The sequence below is a fragment of the Pseudocercospora fijiensis genome, assembly GCF_000340215.1.
Source record: "Pseudocercospora fijiensis CIRAD86 unplaced genomic scaffold MYCFIscaffold_2, whole genome shotgun sequence".
Lineage (NCBI taxonomy): Eukaryota > Fungi > Ascomycota > Dothideomycetes > Mycosphaerellales > Mycosphaerellaceae > Pseudocercospora > Pseudocercospora fijiensis.
The window spans coordinates 6,346,650-6,366,371 of record NW_006921533.1 but is presented as its reverse complement, the minus strand read 5'-3'; the positions used below and the strand labels follow the sequence as shown (position 1 = coordinate 6,366,371).

General features: G+C 43.1%; 2 protein-coding genes across 2 annotated transcripts; one reads left to right on the top strand and one right to left on the bottom strand.

Moving 5' to 3' along the window:
* Positions 1-16,561: 16,561 nt before the first annotated feature.
* MYCFIDRAFT_202619 (glycoside hydrolase family 72 protein) lies at positions 16,562-19,567 on the top strand (the record flags this gene model as incomplete). The annotated part of the gene is made up of 2 exons (XM_007925700.1): positions 16,562-16,677; positions 17,360-19,567. The coding sequence occupies 2 exons, from the start codon at positions 16,562-16,564 to the stop codon at positions 18,678-18,680; spliced, it is 1,437 nt and encodes a 478-aa protein (XP_007923891.1). The 3' UTR covers positions 18,681-19,567.
* On the bottom strand, positions 18,168-19,567 carry MYCFIDRAFT_206916 (uncharacterized protein). The gene is made up of 6 exons (XM_007925699.1): positions 19,131-19,567; positions 19,060-19,094; positions 18,954-19,032; positions 18,915-18,924; positions 18,773-18,882; positions 18,168-18,733 (listed from the first exon to the last, which is right to left on the bottom strand). Exons 1-6 carry the CDS (start codon positions 19,313-19,315, stop codon positions 18,706-18,708), a joined length of 447 nt encoding a protein of 148 aa, XP_007923890.1. The 5' UTR covers positions 19,316-19,567; the 3' UTR covers positions 18,168-18,705.
* Positions 19,568-19,722: the final 155 nt, after the last annotated feature.

Here is a 19,722-nt window from a genome sequence, read left to right as displayed (position 1 = left end):
GACGTAGAGCGTAAACTACTTCGGACAAATAACTACTATATTCTCGGAAGCGTAGACATTACCTAGATAGGATAGCTCGCAGTACCGTAGAGATAGAAGCTAATAGGTACGCTAGTTATAAAGTTCGGAACCGTAGAAGATACAAATATAGTACTCGCCGCCGGTAAACTCGTCTAGAAAGGACGTAGCTATCGAGTCGTTAAATACGACTACGAATACTAGGTTACGTAGTACCAAATTTGCAAACAATATAGTTACGTAGTACGCTATTGTTTTAAACTATTCGTATACGGATAGTATAGTAAGAAAGCTAAAGAAGAGAACCTAAGGGAGCCGCTATACTTAGAGAAGAGCTACGAGGCCTCTTAGCTAGGAGGTAAGAAGAAGTATACCCTCTACTATAGCCCGTATAGCGCGTAGTTATCGGAATGCAAGAACTGTAAGGCAGAACTCTAGCGTATTAAGTAGGTAAAGGAGAGGGTAAAAAACAACCTATTCTTCCCCGAGATAGCGAAGGATATTACTCTAGGGCTATCTACGGTCGACGGCGGGGACTTATCTATCTCTACTAAACCTAAGAAGACCCTAGCGGCTCGGAAAACGCTAACTAGTATACGCCCTTCGTAAACAATAGGAGGGAACGATAAAGCGGCTAATAGTTAGTTAAAGGAGGCCTCCGCAAAAGGGCCTACTCCGAACCCTAAGATATATAGATCGCCGCAAGTCGTAATTAGCCGCCGAAGCTCTATAAACGTACAACTATAGTCCTTAAGATATATAGATCTACTAGTACTACCTCTTAGACCCCGCAGTAGTTCGGTTTCCGAACTACTAAACGTATATAGTTTAGTTTCTTAGCGGCGAACTAGCTCCCTAGTTCCGGTTTAGTTTTTTCGAACTATATAGATTCCTAGTTTAAACTAGAGACTGTATTGGTTTTACTATAAGGACACTCTTATTCGACTGCCGGCTACGATTGCCGGCTATAATAGTAACTCTGTTATATTTACTACGCTCTTTTGCCGTTGCTAGGGCGTAGTTGCTATTACTAGGGCGTAGTTGCCGTTACTAGGGCGTAGTTTTGCTACAAGGATACTCTTATTCGACTACCGGCTACGATTGCCGGCTATAATAGTTACTAGGTTGTATTTACTACGCTTTATTACCGTTGCTAGGGCGTAGTTGCCGTTGCTAGGGCGTAGTTGCCGTTACTAGGGCGTAGTTGCTATTACCGGGGCGTAGTTGCTATAGTTGCGAAAGCTTACCTATATAACGTTACGTAGGCGGCAACAATTAGGGCTTCGCGACATTCTTACACTTTTAACTTCTTCCTCTATACCTATACCGACAATAACTACTATACGCTACGCCCCCGCCCCTTTCCCTTACAATAGTAAGAGAGAAGCGCGCCGCGCGCTAAATAGAAGATAGAACTAAAGACCGCGAGTTTGTTTTGCCTAAGCGTCTAACTAAAAAGCGTAAGACTAAAGAGGAGTACTCTACGAAGAAGAATTCCGTACGAGACTACGAGAGAAAGGACAAGATAGATAAGGATAAAAGAGCTAAGGATAAGAGAAGAAAGGCGCGGAATAAGGTATTCTATCGATAGCTAGCGCCTATAGAAAAAAGTAAAGGTTAGAATAAGAAGACAACCTAAGAGAAGGCTAAGAGGAGGAAAGAATTGCGGCTAGTTTTCGAGCGTAAAGTTCTAGCAGCGTAAGTTAATCTAGCTAGCGGCCGTAGCTAGCAGCTATAGCCGGCAGCCGTAGCCGGTAGCTATAGCCGGCATATTTTTCTTTAACACGTTAACTAATAGCATTTAGACCTATAGCCGCTACCTCTATCGATACGACCGATAGTAACGGAGATGTTTAGATAGCCGAGAACAACAATGCTAGAGTTTAGGATACCGCGATAGAGCTTAATACTACGAATAAAGGAACTGAAAAAAGCGAGGAGATACTATACGTCGATCTAGTAACAGGTACAGTCTTAGGGCCTAACGCTATAGACGATAAGCGCTAGGAGTAGATCGAGTATAGTTAAAGAGACGAGATACTAGTAAAGGGCTAAGGCATAAGTCCTATTAATCTAGAAAATCATAGTTAAAGCTACTACGAAAAGCTAGTAAGGATTGGAATCAAGACTAGTCGTCTTTATATCCTCGATATAGAGTAGAAGTTTCTTTATTAGTATTAGAGCGAAGCCTTTGCGTCTATAAAGGCAAAGTAGCTTGCGATTAATACGATCGGGGCTAGGTATCTAGGGACGGTAGAAGTATTACTATAGGAGGAAGGGGTATAGGTAATTATTCTATACTCGGCATATATAGCCGGCGTTCGTAGCCGGCAGATACTAACAGTTAAATAGAAAGCGTTTCTCGAAGGTAGAGTGCTACTACTATATAAAATCTTTACTAAGGTAGAGAGGGCTTGTATCCGGAATCTAAGCTACTAGTAGGATAGGTTAGCGTTAGAATTCTCTAAATCTCTATATAAGCCTCCGAAGGATTACCTATTTTAGCGATACGGCTTTATCTCGACTACTCCGTAGGTACCCGAAGAAGCTCGAGCGCTCTTTAAGGTCTTTACTAAAAAGCGGAAGGAGTTCGAGGATTAGGATTAGTTAATAGAGCTATTAGTTAGTCTTAGGTTTCGTAGTTAGACTCGGCCTAAGCATTTGCTTATCGAGTGTCTTATACCGAAAGAGGATAGATTAAGACTGAAAACGAGCTTAGATTCGTTAGGTATAGTAGCTCGGTTCCGTTAGTAGGAGAGAGCCGCCGTATAGAAGGCAAAATTCAGGTAGTTAGGGTAGCTAGGAAAGAAATTCTAGTAGTTAGGCTAGCTAGGGTAGCTAGGAAAAAAAATCTAGTAGTTAGGTAGCTAGGAAACAAAAAAAAAGGTAGCTAGCTATTTACTACCTAGCTATTCCTAACGATACGATGCTATAAAAGAAAGGATGTTTCCCTATAGCTACTAGTATACATCTACTACTCCTAAGTCCTTACCTTACCGTACGAAACCTTAAAATATGCCGACCGACATTGTATATACACTAGGCGCTACACTAGGAAGGGTAACAACGAGACGATAGTCGAAACAGTCTAGTATACGAGCGAGATTGCGACAACGTCGAGAGGAGGTTGTATACTTACCTTCGAGCCTATCGAGTCCTAGACGACAATTAGGGCTAGATTTATCCTCTCCGAATCCTAGTAGTAGGAATTCATTATAGGGTACTACTACCTAGTCCTTACCTTTACGGAGTCTAAGCAGAAGGTTGTTCGGAGATATAAGAATATCGAGTATTAACCCGGAAATCTTCGAAAAGGCTAGCTAGGCGTATCTTTAGAAACCCGAGTATATAGAGCAGTTTAATTAATAGGTCTATAAGATATAGTTCCCTTTATACTTACGTTCGAAGGAGTATAAACTCCGGAAGTACTCGATGCGATAGGGGAGTAAGGAGCGAACGGATACATTCTAGAAGTTCTTTATAGAGGGGGCATTGCACCGTTATACGACTTCTCGACTTAAAGGTTAACTAGTAATTGTCTATAACTTCTACGGTTCAATCTTAAAATACCCGAAACTAGGGGATAGGAACTTATTACCTACGAACTATCTCTATTCTAAACGGTATCGGGAATCTTAAGGAGAAAGGAGAGTTAATATAGATACAGCGTTCTAGAAAGAGGTACGTCTTCTAAAATGCCGGCTATAGCTACCGGCTACAGCTACCGGCTACAGCTGCCGGCTATAGATTCCGGCTATAGATTCCGGCTACTTAAATCAACCGTAGAGGTCTAGCTAATTATTATAGGCTACGCTTAAGGAAGCTCTAGGATTAAAGGCTACCGATTTCTCCCCCGAAGACTTTAAGCAACTAGCAAACGAAATACTAGCTACAAACGGTCTTCCGAAAGACTTCTACGAAAGGGAGTCTATATAGAAGACATACCTATATCTTATAAACTACCCTCCCCTATTTCTCGGCGCGACAACCTAGCGTATTATATTCGAAAAGAACAAAGAGGCTACGTTAGACGACATTCGGGAGATCCTCCGTAATACTCGCCGAGTAGCTATTACTATCGATAGCTAGTTAAGCCGGACTATAAGAGCCTCCTTCCTCTCGATTATACTATACTTTATTAATTCGGATTAGAAACTCTAGGAACTTATAATCGGATTCCCTAAAATTCTAGGTTCCTATACTAGTAAGGATATAGCGAAGCTTGTCTATACGGCAATAGATAGGGTTAGCGTAACAACGAAACTAATCTCGATTACTACGGATAACGCTAGTAATAATCGAACATTGTATAAAGCGTTATATATACAATTTACTCGCATATGTCTTTAAAATTACTAATTGTATCGATAGGGTCGAGTGCGTAGAGGAGATTATAAGGTCTATAATCTAGCTTAATCTTCCGAATGTTAAGCTCGCTACGATTCCGAATACGTACGACAATACGTACGATAATAATAATAAAGAGGAGCCTATTAATAGCCCTAGCCCTAACGAATCGGAGCCGACGTCGTTGCTAGTTATATCCCTATAGAAGTTTCCCTATCTCGCTTATATAGTTCAAATCGCGATCCGAGCCCTCTTTAAGACGCTTAAAATTGCATTATTAAACGACGACTAATAGAAGATCCTAGATAAGGATAAAGCAAAGTCGAAAGTCGAGAAACTTATTATAGCAATAAGACGGGATAAGGTAGAGAGCCTCGCTCTCGTTTTATATAAGGTATAACTTTTATCCGTAGCCGGTACCTATAGCCGGCAACCTAGTATAGTTCTAACTCTTTTTCTCTAGCTTCGTCGTCTAGTAATATATACGAACTCGAGCTTATAGAGATATAACCGATTCGAGGCTATTTAAAAGAACCTAATCGAGCGCCCTAAAACCGATACTTAGAATATCGTATAGAATAAGCGATAGCAAAAGCGGCCTCCTTAGCGCCTACTCCGTTTTACCTAAGACGTTAAGACCCGGTTCGATTCGACTTTCTATATAGTTACGAGGGGATATACTTTACGTACCGCTCTCGAGATCTATTAGAGTTCCGAGGGTATTAAGTAGCTCGGCCTTACCGCCGCCGAATAGCGCTAAGCAGAGTATCTCGTCGATATTAGTAAGTATTACGCGAAGGTTACTACTACGATTAGAAGAACCCGAGGACCGACGATCTACCTTGTCTTTACGTACTATAACTAGCTCTTTAACGAGCTCGAGGAAACCGTAGCTAAGCTAGCTAAGAAGAGCGTTCCCTAGAAAGTAGCTATAACGAAAGCTATAGATACCTCCTATACTAAGTTACATAAATATTACAGTACTACCTTTAACTCGTTCGGGGATATCTATAGCGTTACGTACTTGCTTAACCCGGTAGAAAAGGATATATACTAGCAGAGGCTAGAATAGAAGGCGGACGAAGTATAGCCGAAGTATTACTAGACTATTCTAGAAAAGATATTCTACGAGCGTCGGAAAGAAACTAGTCTAAATGCAGCTCCTATAAAGAAAAAGAAGGTTTAGAAGGCTCCGACATTATACCTGTTTCGTAGGTAGAAAGTAGAGGCAGAAGAGGAAGCAACTACTAAAGTAAATAAAGAAGAGTTCAATCTCTATCGGCGCGCGAGTAAGTACAAACCCGTAGGCTCGGAAAGAGGGCTAATAATCTCTAGATCTTACTAGTCTTCTAGACGAATTCGGAGACGATATTCTCGCTATATAGTAGCGGTTAGAGCCTAAGTTTCTAACGATAGCGTCGGTCGCTCGGGACGTCTTCGCTATCCCGAGCGTAGGCATAGGCTATAAGAGGTCTTTTAGTATCGCTCGTTACTAGGGCCGCTTTAATCGAATATACTCGCCTACTACCTTCGAATCTATTATAGTATTCCGATACTATCTCCTCTACTAGAATCGCTAAGGTAGGTTACTAAAGATTATACTAAAGGAGTTAATCGAGGAATTAGAAAACCTTAAGATCGAAGAAACCTAGGAGCGCGAAGAGAATACGAAATTTAGTCTAAGCGAAACCCTAATTAGCGATAACGAAGAGGAGAAGGGCGGAGGTAGAAGGCGATACCGGGTCGAGAAGCGGAAACGTATATAGGCTTAGAGCAGCTTTAAGGAGACGAAGCGTTTACGTATAAGGTAATATAGCCGGCGTATATAGCCGGCATATATCCGAAATATATTTCGAATTCCTAGGACCTAAACAGACTAGTTGCTATAGCAACCGACCCCGCTTACCTACGGACTATTTCTAATTCTCTATTCGCTCTTCCTCTCCTTCTTCCCTTTCCCTATATTCTTAAAGACAAATATACCTTAAGGATTCGGCTCTTCGGGCCTTCCTAAGCCGGCTACCTCCCCTTCCTTAAGCTACTATCCTTTATTCGAATCTAACGATAACCTAATAAGGCGGTTTAATAGAAGACTATTTGTTCTAGAAGATAAGAAGCATTAATGTCTCCTTACGATTATATGCTTATTAATTTTCTAGGTCCTACCGATATACCCTCGTCGCCTAAACGTATAGATAAATATCTTTAGAGGCTAAAGGGTAAGGGTAAAGCAAGCTAAGTATAAGGAGACTATAGCGAGAACGAGATATCGGAAGAGTAAGGCTCTCCGTAGTATATACGAAGGAAGGGGGTTCCTCGGAAAACAGTACCGAAAAATAAGAAGGCTATAGGTAGATAGGAGAAGGCTAAAAAGAGTAGGCGGACGAAGACTATTGCGAAGAAAAGTTATCTTTCTATTAAAAGAAAGGGAACAAGGTAGGACTCGACGATAAAGAAGCGGCGCTTTAAACTAGGTACTATTACCCTTCGCTAGATCCGGCTTTTCTAAAATAAAAGAGGGACCGAGCTTTTAATCCCTAAGACTCCCTTCTAGCGACTCGTCCGAGAAATTACATTAGATTTTCGGTCTAGTATACGATTTACGGCTAAGGCGATTAGTGCTCTTTAGGAAGCTATAGAGGCATTTCTCGTAACCGAGCTTAAGCTTTTAAACCTCCTTACTATCTATACGAAGCGGGTTACTCTTTAAAATAAAGATATACAGCTTCTAGCTAAAATTCGGCGTCGGTTTATAGCGGATTAGTTAGAAATTGTATTTAGTCGTTAGATTAACCTAGGAGGAGGCCTATTTTCGCATCCTTTTACCGGCTATAGGTACCGGCTATATTTCTAATTTTATCTCCGCGCCGTCCCTAAATCTAAGGTACGAAGTAGAAACCTAGCGCTCTATATTTACCCGGCTATTATAGAGACGAGCTATATTTAGATTAGTTTCTTCGTATATCGCGACCTAGCGGGTAGTAAGCGAAAGGGCGATAGAACGTTTATAATACGTCTCTATTTAGACCTAAAACATAAAGGTCCTAAGGAGCCCTAGCATCCTAACTATAAGGAGATTCTTTAGTATTAGCACTTTGATCCTCTATACTACGAGGCAGACAGTAAGCCTGCGAGAGAGAAACTTTAACGAGAAATTCTCTATAATGCGTAGCGCTATTATATAGCTACAGATGCGTACTATTGCGGCACTAAGTCCGGTAACTCGAAGAAGAATTAAGATAGCGTATTAGCGACCGAGGAAGAGATCGATAGTATACTAGTAGAGTCGAGGTCTTATAAGCGAAGTATAAGATAATATAGGCTCTTAGTCGTATAGAGTAACGTACTATATAAATAACTAGGCGTACTACTCTTATTCACTTACGACCTATATCCTAGGATACTCTTCTCGTACTTTTTATACTCTTTTCTAATACCTTACCTACAAGCGCTCCGCGATAACCGAGTAAATATAAGCTATAGGGTTTCCGCTCGGTACCTTAGCCTCCGAGATAGGGCGGAGTTGAATTTAGAGCGATAGCCGGTACTCGTAGCCGGCATATAGAGACGGTAGTAGGCCTTTTTCTGCTAAATAACTAGCTTATTTAGTATAGCCTACCTAATATTTCTTATATTTACTAGCAATAGGCCTAGGTTACTTATAAGATTACTATAGCTAGTAAAGGCATTACTAAAGAATATCTATACTATAGTAAGATACTATTATTACGCCGGCTATTTATTAAAAGGAGGCTTTCGCCTATTACTATACCGGCTATATATACCGGCTATATTTCAAAGTCTCCCGTACCTACCTTTTTTAGCCGTACCTACCTTTTTTAGCCGTGCCTGCCTTCTTTCCTTGCTCTAACGTTACTATAATATAGGCTTGCGCGAAGCTTACTCTATTACCTAGCGATACCGCGATACTACCGCTATATTCAACCTTCGTATCGATACCTATACCTCTACGCTCTATATCTACTACCTCCGTAATACCCTCGCTCCGCGCGCGCCTTCGTACACCTTTGTAACGCACTTTTTTCCTTAATTCGACGACTTTTATAATAGCGAGTCTACTTAACTAAGTTACGACGCCTCGCAAGAAGGGACCTAGTGCTTCTACGGGTCGTAATAAGACCGGAAATAGTAGAACGAGTATAGTACATTAACGTAAGAGGGCTACTACTACTACCGCTAGCTCCGGTACTAGAAAGGGCGTCGCGAGTAAGGCTCCGCGTAAGACAACGGCGGGCAAGGCTCTACGTAAGACGATAACTAGCGCTTCTACTACTAGTAGCAATCGTGCGAAGCGTCGATAGCGCCTAGGAAGTAAGTCCTATTTATAGCCGGCAGCGTAGCCGGTAGCGTAGCCGGTAGCGTAGCCGGCATTCTTACTATCTTTTTACTAATCCTTCTTTAGCCGTAGCCCTCCGTAAGATTCGGCAGTATTAGAAGAGTTCTTAGCTCCTAATCCGTAAAGCTCCTTTCTAACGACTTGTTCGCGAAATTGCCTAGGATTATAGAACGGACCTTCGCTTCTAAGCCTCCGCGATAGGCGCCCTTTAAGAGGCTATAGAAGCCTACCTAGTTCGTATCTTCGAATGTATGTTTCTCTTCTACCTCTTTTCGGACTATACTAATACTATTTTAGCGGTTAACCTTATAGCTATCTACGCGAAGCGTATAACGATTATAGACAAGGATTTTAAAGCACTCGATTAGATTCTGAAAGGCTAGAATATCTATATTCGAGACGGTGCTAGGTAGGATAGATATTCTAGTAGAAAGGATGTTCGTAGTATTATCTACAAGCTTTTCTATATACGAAATGAGCCGCTGTTATACGGCGCTATATACCGCGCTCTAAATACTCTCTAAGCATATGTATATAGTATAGTATGCTTTATTAGCCGTACGGAATGGAAGTCTCCTAAAATCCCGTTAGTACTAAGGAGTAAAAAGGCCGGCTACGCTACCGGCTACGCTACCGGCTACGCTACTAGCTACGCTACTAGGTTTTTTAAAGAACTAAAAGAAGATAGACATTCCGGTTGATTTGTATTAGTTTATATTTTTATAAAAAGAAAACAGGGAAAAATAAGGAAGGTTAAAGAGCCTAATAGTTATAGTTATAGGCACTATCCCTATTTTCTAGAGCATATTATACACCTGCCTTCGCAACTCTACCTAATACTCCCTCTAAATATCCTTATACTCTACCTACTGAAAATTCAACTAGGTACCTAGACCTGTAGCTGCCTCTATATCTTTTACTATCTTCTATAGGTTGAAGGCCTCTTCTATAGTAGCCTCTACCTCCTTATACAATACGAAGTTACTACCTGCCCTACCCTTTATATCTCCTAAATAACTAAGAGTTCTAAGGAACGAACTAGTATTCGGCCTTAGTATAGCGAGTAACTAGTAGAACGTTCTATAGAGCTACCTTATAGCTCTTTTATATACTATACCGATACCGAGGGAGGAGCTATCCTAGTACTTAATATTATCGAATAGTTCGGTAGGAAAGTGTATAAACTTCTTAAGGAGGAGGACTTCTAGGGAAATCGATAAGTTCTACCTAGATCTAGATAAAGACATTCTGCTAAGCAGTTAGGGAATTAAACCGTAAACGAAAGGATAAAATTTATACCTAAGGAGTGCAGTTTCCGAACTAAACTATAATACCTTGTATATGTATATATATGCTTTTAATTAGTTAGTGCCCTTAGCTAATTGTCTATAGATTTGAGGTTATATAAGTACCTTTATACAACTACGTAGCCTAAGTAGGATTCGAAAATTCTATAAGTACTAAGGACTAAAAATGCCGGCCACGCTACCGGCTACACTACTAAGTCTTATAAAGGGCTTGCTTGAAGCTACGTATATATTCGTACACTTCTTAAAAACCGATAAATTATATAGTTCGAACTAGCTACTTATATAGTTGCTTAGCAAACCAACCTAAACTAAACTAGAGTTTCGGCTTAGCAAACCAAACCAAACCAACCCGAACTACTACGGGGTCTACTACCTCTAGGGGCGCCTACTAATCTATAGACGGAGCAAGAACTAGAAGGATTTACGCTAGTATAGAAAAAGAAGAAGACAACTAAGAGAAAGGTAGGCTTACTCCCGGGTAGCCTATACTACAAGTCTAGCAAGAGCGTAGACGTAAACACTACCTGTAGAGTGCTAGTAGACAAGGACGCGAACGCTAGATTCGGTAAAACCCCGAAGGCCGTTACTAGAAAACTCGCGTTCGATAAACCCTAAAATAAAGAGGCAGACAAAGAGAACTAGGAGAATAAAGAGTTAGAGCTTATATAGCGGCGACTACCCGCCGACGACGACCTAATAGCAATAGGAGGAGACAACTCGGAAATAAGCTAGTCTACGGTATCGACGTTAAGCGGACGTACGAAGCGTAAGGACGCCGGCGAATACTCGCGAATAAACGACCTAGGCTATAAGCTACGGGCAAGGCGTTAGCGAGCAAAGAGCACATCCGACGTTAATACCTATAATAAGTAACGATCCGGAATACCTAAACATTATATAGTATAATATAAGGAAGTTATACGGTACTATAGCGGAATTCCTACGAGATAAGAACGTACTATAGTACGATATTATCGCCTTCTAGGAACCGTAGCTTAATCTACTTACTAGAATAGTACATAACCCGCTAAAGGATTGGTACTATACGGTAATACCGGAGGCAAGGAAGCCGAAGATCTACTAGCTTATCTCCCGCCGAATCCCGAAGGAGAAGTTAGAGCTCTAGGATTATAGGAGGTATAACTCCTCGCTTACTATTCGCCTATAAGATAGCACTCCTATTACTATCTATAATATATACAACCCGCTACCGAAAGCGCCTTATAATAAAACCTTCTAAGGGCTCCCGGAGAAGAGTATACTACCTATACTTATTCGCGCGCTAGAAGCAACTAAGGCGAATAACTAGATCGTAATCGGTAATTTTAATCTCTATTACGAGAAATAGGCCGACCGAGCAGTCGGCGGTAGATACGCTATATCGAATATAGTATAGTTTAAAATAGCCTCCCAGTTTAGACTAGAACTATATCTAGAACTAGGAACGATTATACGGCTACCGGACTCGATAGGGCAATAGGGAACTACTATCGACTTAGTATAGGGCATAGAGAGAATATAGGAGTAAATTATCGAATACTAGACCTAGTCTCTACTCGATAAGCACTCCGACTACCTCCTAGTCGCTATACTAGTTAAGTATACTATCCCGAGGGCGCCCTAGGTAGAGAAACGATACTACCGCAAGATAGACGAAGCGAAGTATATCGAAAGACTTAAGGAACTCTTACCGAGCCTATACTAGGTCCGATACTAGGGAGACCTTAACGATCTTACGGTATTAATCGCCTAAGCTATTAATTAGGCACTTGCCGAAACGACACTACTGCTTCGACTTAGCCCGAGGTCTCGACCTAGGTTTAGCGAAGAATATTAAGAGGTAATAGCTAACGCAAAGAGAGCTAAACAGCGATAGCTCGCCTCGGGAGCAGTAGAAGACCTAATAGCCTACTAGTAAGCTAAGCGGGCTAGGTATAAGGCGATCTTACTCTCGAATAGGATAGAATATAGAGAAAGGGTTTTATAAGTCCGAATAATAAAGGATCTTTAGGCACTTCGACGGTAGACGAAGAATAAGGACGTATAGACGCCTACCTTTATACTAACACTCGTAGACGGTTTAGGGAAGGAATATAAGTTAGCGGACGATAAGGCCGACCTGCTACAATCTGTCTTCTTCCTAGAACCCCCGCTAGCGGACGAAACTAATATCGATAACGCTAAATATAGACTACTAGTAGTTATACCGCCGATTATAGAGCATAAAGTAAAGGAGGCTATTCGAAGCACTAGCCTAGATAAAGTACTAGGCCTAGACGACATCCCGAATAGGGCAATAAGGACCGCAATAGACCTGCTAGCGCTAATACTCGCTATAACGTATAACTTAGCCCTCGACCTATAGTACTACCTAGCCTCCTTTAAGGAATTAATAACGGTAGTACTTCGAAAGCTAGGGAAATCTATATACCGCGAATCTAAATCGTACCGACTAATCGCGCTACTTAATACGATTAGTAAGATAATAGATATAGTCCTTACTAGGCGAATATCGTACGTAGTAGAATACTACGGCCTTCTACTAGATACCTACTACGGAGGGAGAAAAGCGAGTTCTACGGAGCACGCCCTCTACCTAGTAATAGAAACGATCTACGCTAGTTAGAATTAGAATAAGATCGTTAGCGCCCTCTTTCTCGACGTCTCTAGGGCCTTCGATAATATAAGCTATCGGCGGCTACTATACAACCTTTAAAAGCGGCGTCTACCGGTAGAGATAGTAGGGTAGCTCTGAAGCTACCTAGTCGATAGAAAAACGACCCTCCGGATAGCTAAAGGGAGCTCTAAGTAGTATAGCGTAGGAACGGGAATACCGCAAGGATCCCTACTATCTCCGATACTATACCTGTTCTATAATATAGACCTAGTCGACGTTAAAGGAGCGGACCTAAATACTAGGTATATCGACGACGTCTTAATAGTAGTCTCTAGACACTTAGCAGCCGGCAACTGCGAGAGACTAGTAGAGATTTATACGAAAGCTAAATAATAGGCGACGAAACACGCTTTAGTCTTTGCCCTAAAGAAGTACGAGATTATTTACTTCTACCTACCGGACTAGAGGCGATTAGCGGCCTTTAAGAGAATAGCAGAAGAAGAACAATACCCCCCCCTTTAGCTTACGCTAGTCTCGAGGGAGCAATATACTATCTAGGCAAGCCGATACACTAGATACCTCGGGGTATAGCTTAATAGCGAGCTTAGAGGTCTATAATACCTCGAGAAAACGCTAGGAGCGGCTACCGCTACGGTAGGAGCCCTAGGATTAATCGCCGGCTCGATATAAGGGATTATACTCGAGCAAATAAGGACGCTCTACTATATCGTCGTCTAGCCGAAGATACTATATACTATATTAGTCTAGTTCCTAGTAGCGCTAGCATATAGCGAGAAGACGGTTTAAGTAAAGATAATAGCGAAGATTAACTCTTTATAGAAAAGGGCACTCTACCTTATTACTAGAGTACTACGGACGATAGCGAGGGAGATTCTCGAAGTAGAAGCGGGAGTTAAGCTAATAATAACTATACTCGTAAGGAGGGTTAGCGACACGCTCGTTAGAATATACGCCTCTCTAATATAGTAAAAGATAAGGGAGGTATAGGACGAGATACCGATAAGGGTACGGTACGAGAGCCCTCTACGAAGACACTAAGATATAGCTAATATATAGCTCGGCCGATTTAGCTATAGAGTATCTAATATAGAACTAATACGACCGGTAATCGCAGCACTATAGTAGGAGCCCCTAGCAGTATATATTGCCGCCGACAAAGAAGCTACGGTTAAAGCATACGATAATATAGTTAAGAAAAGAGAGCTAGGACGGCTTATCTTCTATACCGATAGGAGCGCGATCGACGGCTACGTTAGTACGGCGGTAGCGCTCCCCTCCTATAAGTAGACCGCTAGCCGCTATATAGGACTGTTTACCGAAAGCAATATCTACGTCGCCGAGCTCTACGGGATAAGGATAGCGCTATAGAAAGCCCTCGAGCTTAGTAGCCGCCCTCGGAGTCTATAGAGCCCGGTATCGAAGATAGTCGTTTTCGGTAACTCTTAAGGAGTACTACTATCTTATAGGCGACCTCTAGGCTAGTCTAGCTAGTAGATACTCTAAGATATAGTATAGCTAGTCGAGAACCTTAATCGCCGGTTTATCCCTATTAAGCTGCGGTAGATAGTAGGACATCTAGGGGTACCTAGTAACGAATAGGTAGACCGACTTACTAAGTACGCTACCGGTTAGCGCCCGCTCGTCTTAGAAGGGCAGAAAGTTAGAGGCCTGTAGGCATAGCCTATTCGGGTACGGTATATACTCCGCTTAGTATACCGACGACACTTTAAGTTCTATATAAAGGAAAGATAGGCTATAGAATACCTTTATAGCGATACTAGAAGAAGGTATAAGGATATATACGAAACCGACGCCCTAGAGCACGCAAAACTGCTCCGGAAACTATACGGCACTAAGACAATGTCTAAGGGCGTCTTATCGTTAATCTGCTAGATAAGAACAGGCCGCATCGGCTTAAACGCCTACCTAAAAATAATCTAGGTTAGGGTAGATAACGCCTATCGTTTGTACGACGACAGCCTAGAGACACTTAAGTACGTCCTCTACGAATGCCTATTAATCTAGCTACTACGGAAGGAGATACTAGGGGAGGCGGTAATATGCTTATTTACAACTCTACTCTTCGAATTTCTTATAATACCGAAGCTAGCAATTTAGGCTGTATACTTTATATACCGTATAGGGCTCCTCGCGCAATTTACCGGGGCTAAGATATAGTTTATTATACCTCCCGAGGAGGAGGAATAGCTATAAAACATAGCATAGATTAATTACAAAGCCGCGGGCTAGGTAAGGTTAAAATATAGCAGAAACGATATAGAACTAGATAACTATACTACGAACCGCTCTCTTATTTATAACAACGATTAAGCCTTACGACCTCTATACTATCCCGAAAACACTATAGGAAATAATACGCCGAAAGACGTTTCCGCTACTAGATAGATCTCCGCTACTACTAAGAGTATATAGACCTCAACGCCGGGAAGCTAGTAATATTACATACAGATACTATACTAAAAAGTTCTTAACGGATTCTGTATTACGTCGAGAAGTGCTATAGAACGGGCATCGTTTTGCAGGGGTTAGTATAGTAAACATACGAGTTTATCTATATCGGGAGGCAGCTAGAAAGGCTTAGCGGACAGGATATAAAAGGAGGTAGCAAGCCTACCTTTCTTAAGATCCTATACCTTACCTAGCACTACCGAACGACCGAGCAGACACTATTAAGAGCGCCCGCTAATATGTCTATTCTACAATTAGCACTCCTCGAACTATAGCTACCGTAGTAGGCTAAGGGTACCCGTATCTAAGGGCGATACTTCCTAACCGCCTTTATCTTTAAGCTAGAATCTACCTATAAAGACATCTAGCGGACGTACCGTAGAGAGAGCGCCGAGTACCTTATAGTAACGTCGGTTCTCGAGAGGTTCCTCGCGCGTATCTAGGAAGAGGCGGAAAGGAGGTATAGAAAGGAAAGCATCTATATATACCTACGTAACCTTAGCTTTACTATAGGAAAGTAGAAGAGATAGTATAAAGGAGACGAAGACCCGTTAGAATCTAACTAGATAACGACATTTAGGGACTTTATAAAAGCAAAGATAAAGAGACCGAATAGTAGTATACTAATAGTAAGGATAGCCCTCTTTACGAGTGCTACTACAAACCTACTAGGTAGGTAGGAGGCGTACGATTAAGACGAATAGTATATATAGGCCTACGCGATAGTATAGCTACTAGGCAAGTAGGGCTGCTATTTAATAATCTACGACTATAACGCTAGTAACGGACCGATTAGACTAAAGCCGGTAGAGACCTTCCTATTATATATATAATAGGTATTCCTTAAGGCCCTAAAGGAGAAACGCAAAGTACGCGCTATCTACTTCGGAGATATATACGATAACGGCAAACTAGTATATAATATCTAGCGCAAGTCCGGGACTTTCTATATAAGCAAGTGTCTAACGGATACGCTGTTTTAGATATATAGGATAGCCTACGTAAAAGATACGCCCTAGGGAGACCTTAAGGATCTAAGATAGTTTAGCTTCTAGAAAATCGAGGGTATAGGCGGATATCTTCGAAAGACTAGGAAGTAATATAGATAATAGGCGAAAGGGTAGAGAGCGAGGGACTTAACGTTTATTTACTTATATAATCTTATTAGTTCTAGTTAGCTAGGCGTTACGGGCTAGTATAAAAGAGTAAAAAACAATAAAAACATAGTCTATATTTAGCGTTAGAATAGTATTCACTTTAGGAGCGGTAGAATTAGTACATAATCAGTCCGCAGATAGTCAGAGCCTAGTATAGCGTCCGTAGTGGACAGCTAGCGGCCTTAAGCCGCACTCGGAGTAGCCGAGGAACGGGCTAAAAATGGAATTAATAATAAAAAAGTTCGTACCTCACGCTGCCCTAGCAATGAGCATATGTCTAACCAGTCGCCTCCAGGCCATATCGGCAGACAGTACCACGTTCGCGGATTGTTCTGGGAGCTACATAGCAGAGGCAAGGCCTGACCAATGGAAAGAAGATGAGTATGTATTGCTCTGCTTTCCACGGGCGCGGAACGAACCTTTCCTTTGTGCCAGTCTCCGTCGGCTCGATTTGACATGCTTGATAACGCAGTGGCTGTGTAGCATGAGTGCCATACCACTCACTCATCAGTGCGTTGATGGAGCGATATTAGGACTGGAGGAACGCATTGTCAGACTCCTAGGATGGAGCGGCATTCTTTTCAGGAACGCGTACAACCACCACACCGCACCGCATGCATACGGATGCCCCACGAGCTTTCTCCTGACTTGGAAACATACTGGAGAAGGCGGACGGGCATTGAACGGCTGCGATTCGGCCTTCGAAAGATTGGAGTGGATCTGCTCTAGTTTGCGACGCCCTGGCCGGTGCTAGTCAAGCCAAGACGCGCGTCGCCAAACCAATGCTTAAAACAATTGAACGGCTTGGTGATGCTTGATGCTTCTTCTCCTTCTTGTAATACTTCACTCTCGTTCCATCCTTCGACGCCTTCACACTCGCTTTTCTGACGAATCAACACCAGCTTCTTCTCCCGCTTCCCACGATTCTACGCCCATTCAAATCCTGACTAGAGTATTTGAGAGCAATGAAGACCGCATCTTCGTTGGCGCTCGTTTTGGGCGCCGCATCTTTCGCAGCCGCCGGACCGGCTAAGATCGAAGCTCGCGCTACATCCAGCAGCAGTGCCAGTGCTTCAGGAACTGCTTCTACATCGCTGCCGACCGTCACCACCAAAGGCAATGCATTCTTCGCCGGCAGTGATCGCTTCTACATTCGAGGAATCGATTATCAACCTGGCGGCTCTTCTGATGCTACAGATCCTCTCGCCGACTACTCCACATGCTCTCGCGACATCCCATACTTCCAGAAGCTCGGCTTGAACACGATCCGTGTATACACCGTCGACAACAGCAAGAACCACGATGAGTGTATGAATGCTCTGGCCGAAGCCGGCATCTATCTGGCCCTCGATGTGAACACACCAAATTACTCGTTGAACCGCGATACTCCTGGCGAGTCCTACAATCCAACTTATCTGCAGTCCATCTTTGCCACCATTGATGCATTTGCGGGCTACACGAACACGCTACTGTTCTTCAGCGGCAACGAAGTGATCAACACCGACAACAGCACCACTGCTGCGCCTTATGTTAAGGCAGTCACTCGCGACATGAAGCAGTACATCGGCGAGAGAGGGTACAGAAGCATCCCTGTTGGCTACTCTGCCGCAGACGTCTCAGAGAACCAGTATCTCATGGCACAATACATGGACTGCGGCGAAACACCATCCCTCTCCGACTTCTACGCCATCAACAACTACGAATGGTGCGATCCATCTTCCTACACCACATCCGGATGGAGCAGCCTTGTCGACATGTACGACAACTACAGCCTTCCTCTCTTCATGTCCGAGTACGGTTGCATTACCAATACTCGAACTTTCGCCGAGACTGCTGAGCTGTACAAAGAGGAGATGACCAAGGTCTTCTCTGGTGGCCTGGTCTACGAGTACTCAGCTGAGGGTAACGGCTACGGAATCGTCACCATTTCCGGGAACGATGTCACCCCTGTCGGCAAGCAATTTTCGTACCTGCAGTCCGCGCTGGCGGAGGTGTCAGACCCTAGCAACGGAGGTGGATACTCGACCGATGGCAAAGTCCAAGACTGCCCGGAGCAGAGCGACAAGTGGGACACCAAGCCTTTCACAGGCTCCGCTCTCCCTGCAATGCCAACCGGTGCTGAGAAGTACATGAAGAACGGCGCTGGTGATGGCCCAGGTCTCAGCGGTGACGGATCACAAAACGCCGGTGGCGGTTCTTCGACGACTGCATCTGCCAATGCTGGTGCTGTCAGCACTACCTACGGTGGCGGCGCGTCGTCTACTAGTAGTGGTACTGCTTCCAGTGCTGCAAATGCTGTGCAATTGGCGCGCACTGACATTGCTCCATTTGTTGGGTGTCTCGCCATGTTCATCAGCATGATGTTCGGCGCAGCTCTGTTGTAAGAGAAGAGTGATGCGCATTCCAAACTCAAGAATGAGTCGAAAGATTGGTCCCACTGTACAGGATTGAATAGTCGGCAACGGCACCACCTCACGAAATCAGCTCGCGAGGCATGGAGCCCATAGAGCATTTTGAATGAACCTCGCGTATTTTCAACGAACAACCTTCATATCGTTCCAAATCAAGTTCCCAAACAAAATGCTCCTGATGCACCTTCATCTCGCCCCCGATCCCACAAGTGAAATCCTAATCAATCAATCAACCCCCTCCAACACCCCATCCTCCCAATCAACCTGAACGGAACCCACCCAACATGTTTCCAACCTAAGCATCCCTCCCAATTCGTCTCAGACTCTTAACTGCATCAAAAAATCGCAACACCCATCCGGCAAAAAATCATCAATCCCAAAATTTTCCTATTCCCATATTATCACCAAGCCGCGGATTTTCACTGTAGCCGTGAAAAAAAAAACCTTCGTAAGTGTGGAAGAATACCGATCTGTCGTGCTTCTGGATATGAGATTTTGTAGAAACCCGAAGAAGGGTTCGAGAGAATTGTTACGATTATGTCGAAGATTAGGGGAATTGAGAGGAGGAGGAGGAGGAGGAGGGGGAGTGATAGCATCGACATCGACATTCTGCCCGGCAACCGTTAGAACGAAATGCTCGGAGCAGCTGCAGCGAAGAGCGTGAGTAGTTCTCGGGGCGAGCTGACATTCAATGAGCATTTTTATAAAACATCTGCTGGGTCAGGAGGATGTCAGAAGCTGATTTTGTCCCATCCGGCAAGAATGCCACTTTATCTGATCATGTTTACGCGTGCTGTAAACTCAATGGCTGCTTCAGTTCAGAAGCATCCAAGTCTTGATTCATTCCGTGACTCGGATCCCTTCTTTGACCTCTTCTGTATGGTGCGTAAAGCCACATGCCAACAATATATCTTCATACCATTGTGCAAGATCGACAACGAAAATAGCGTGGCGTGGTTGTCATGCAATGCCCGGTTGCTGCGGGCGAGACTATTCGAGAATCCACTCCGGTTAT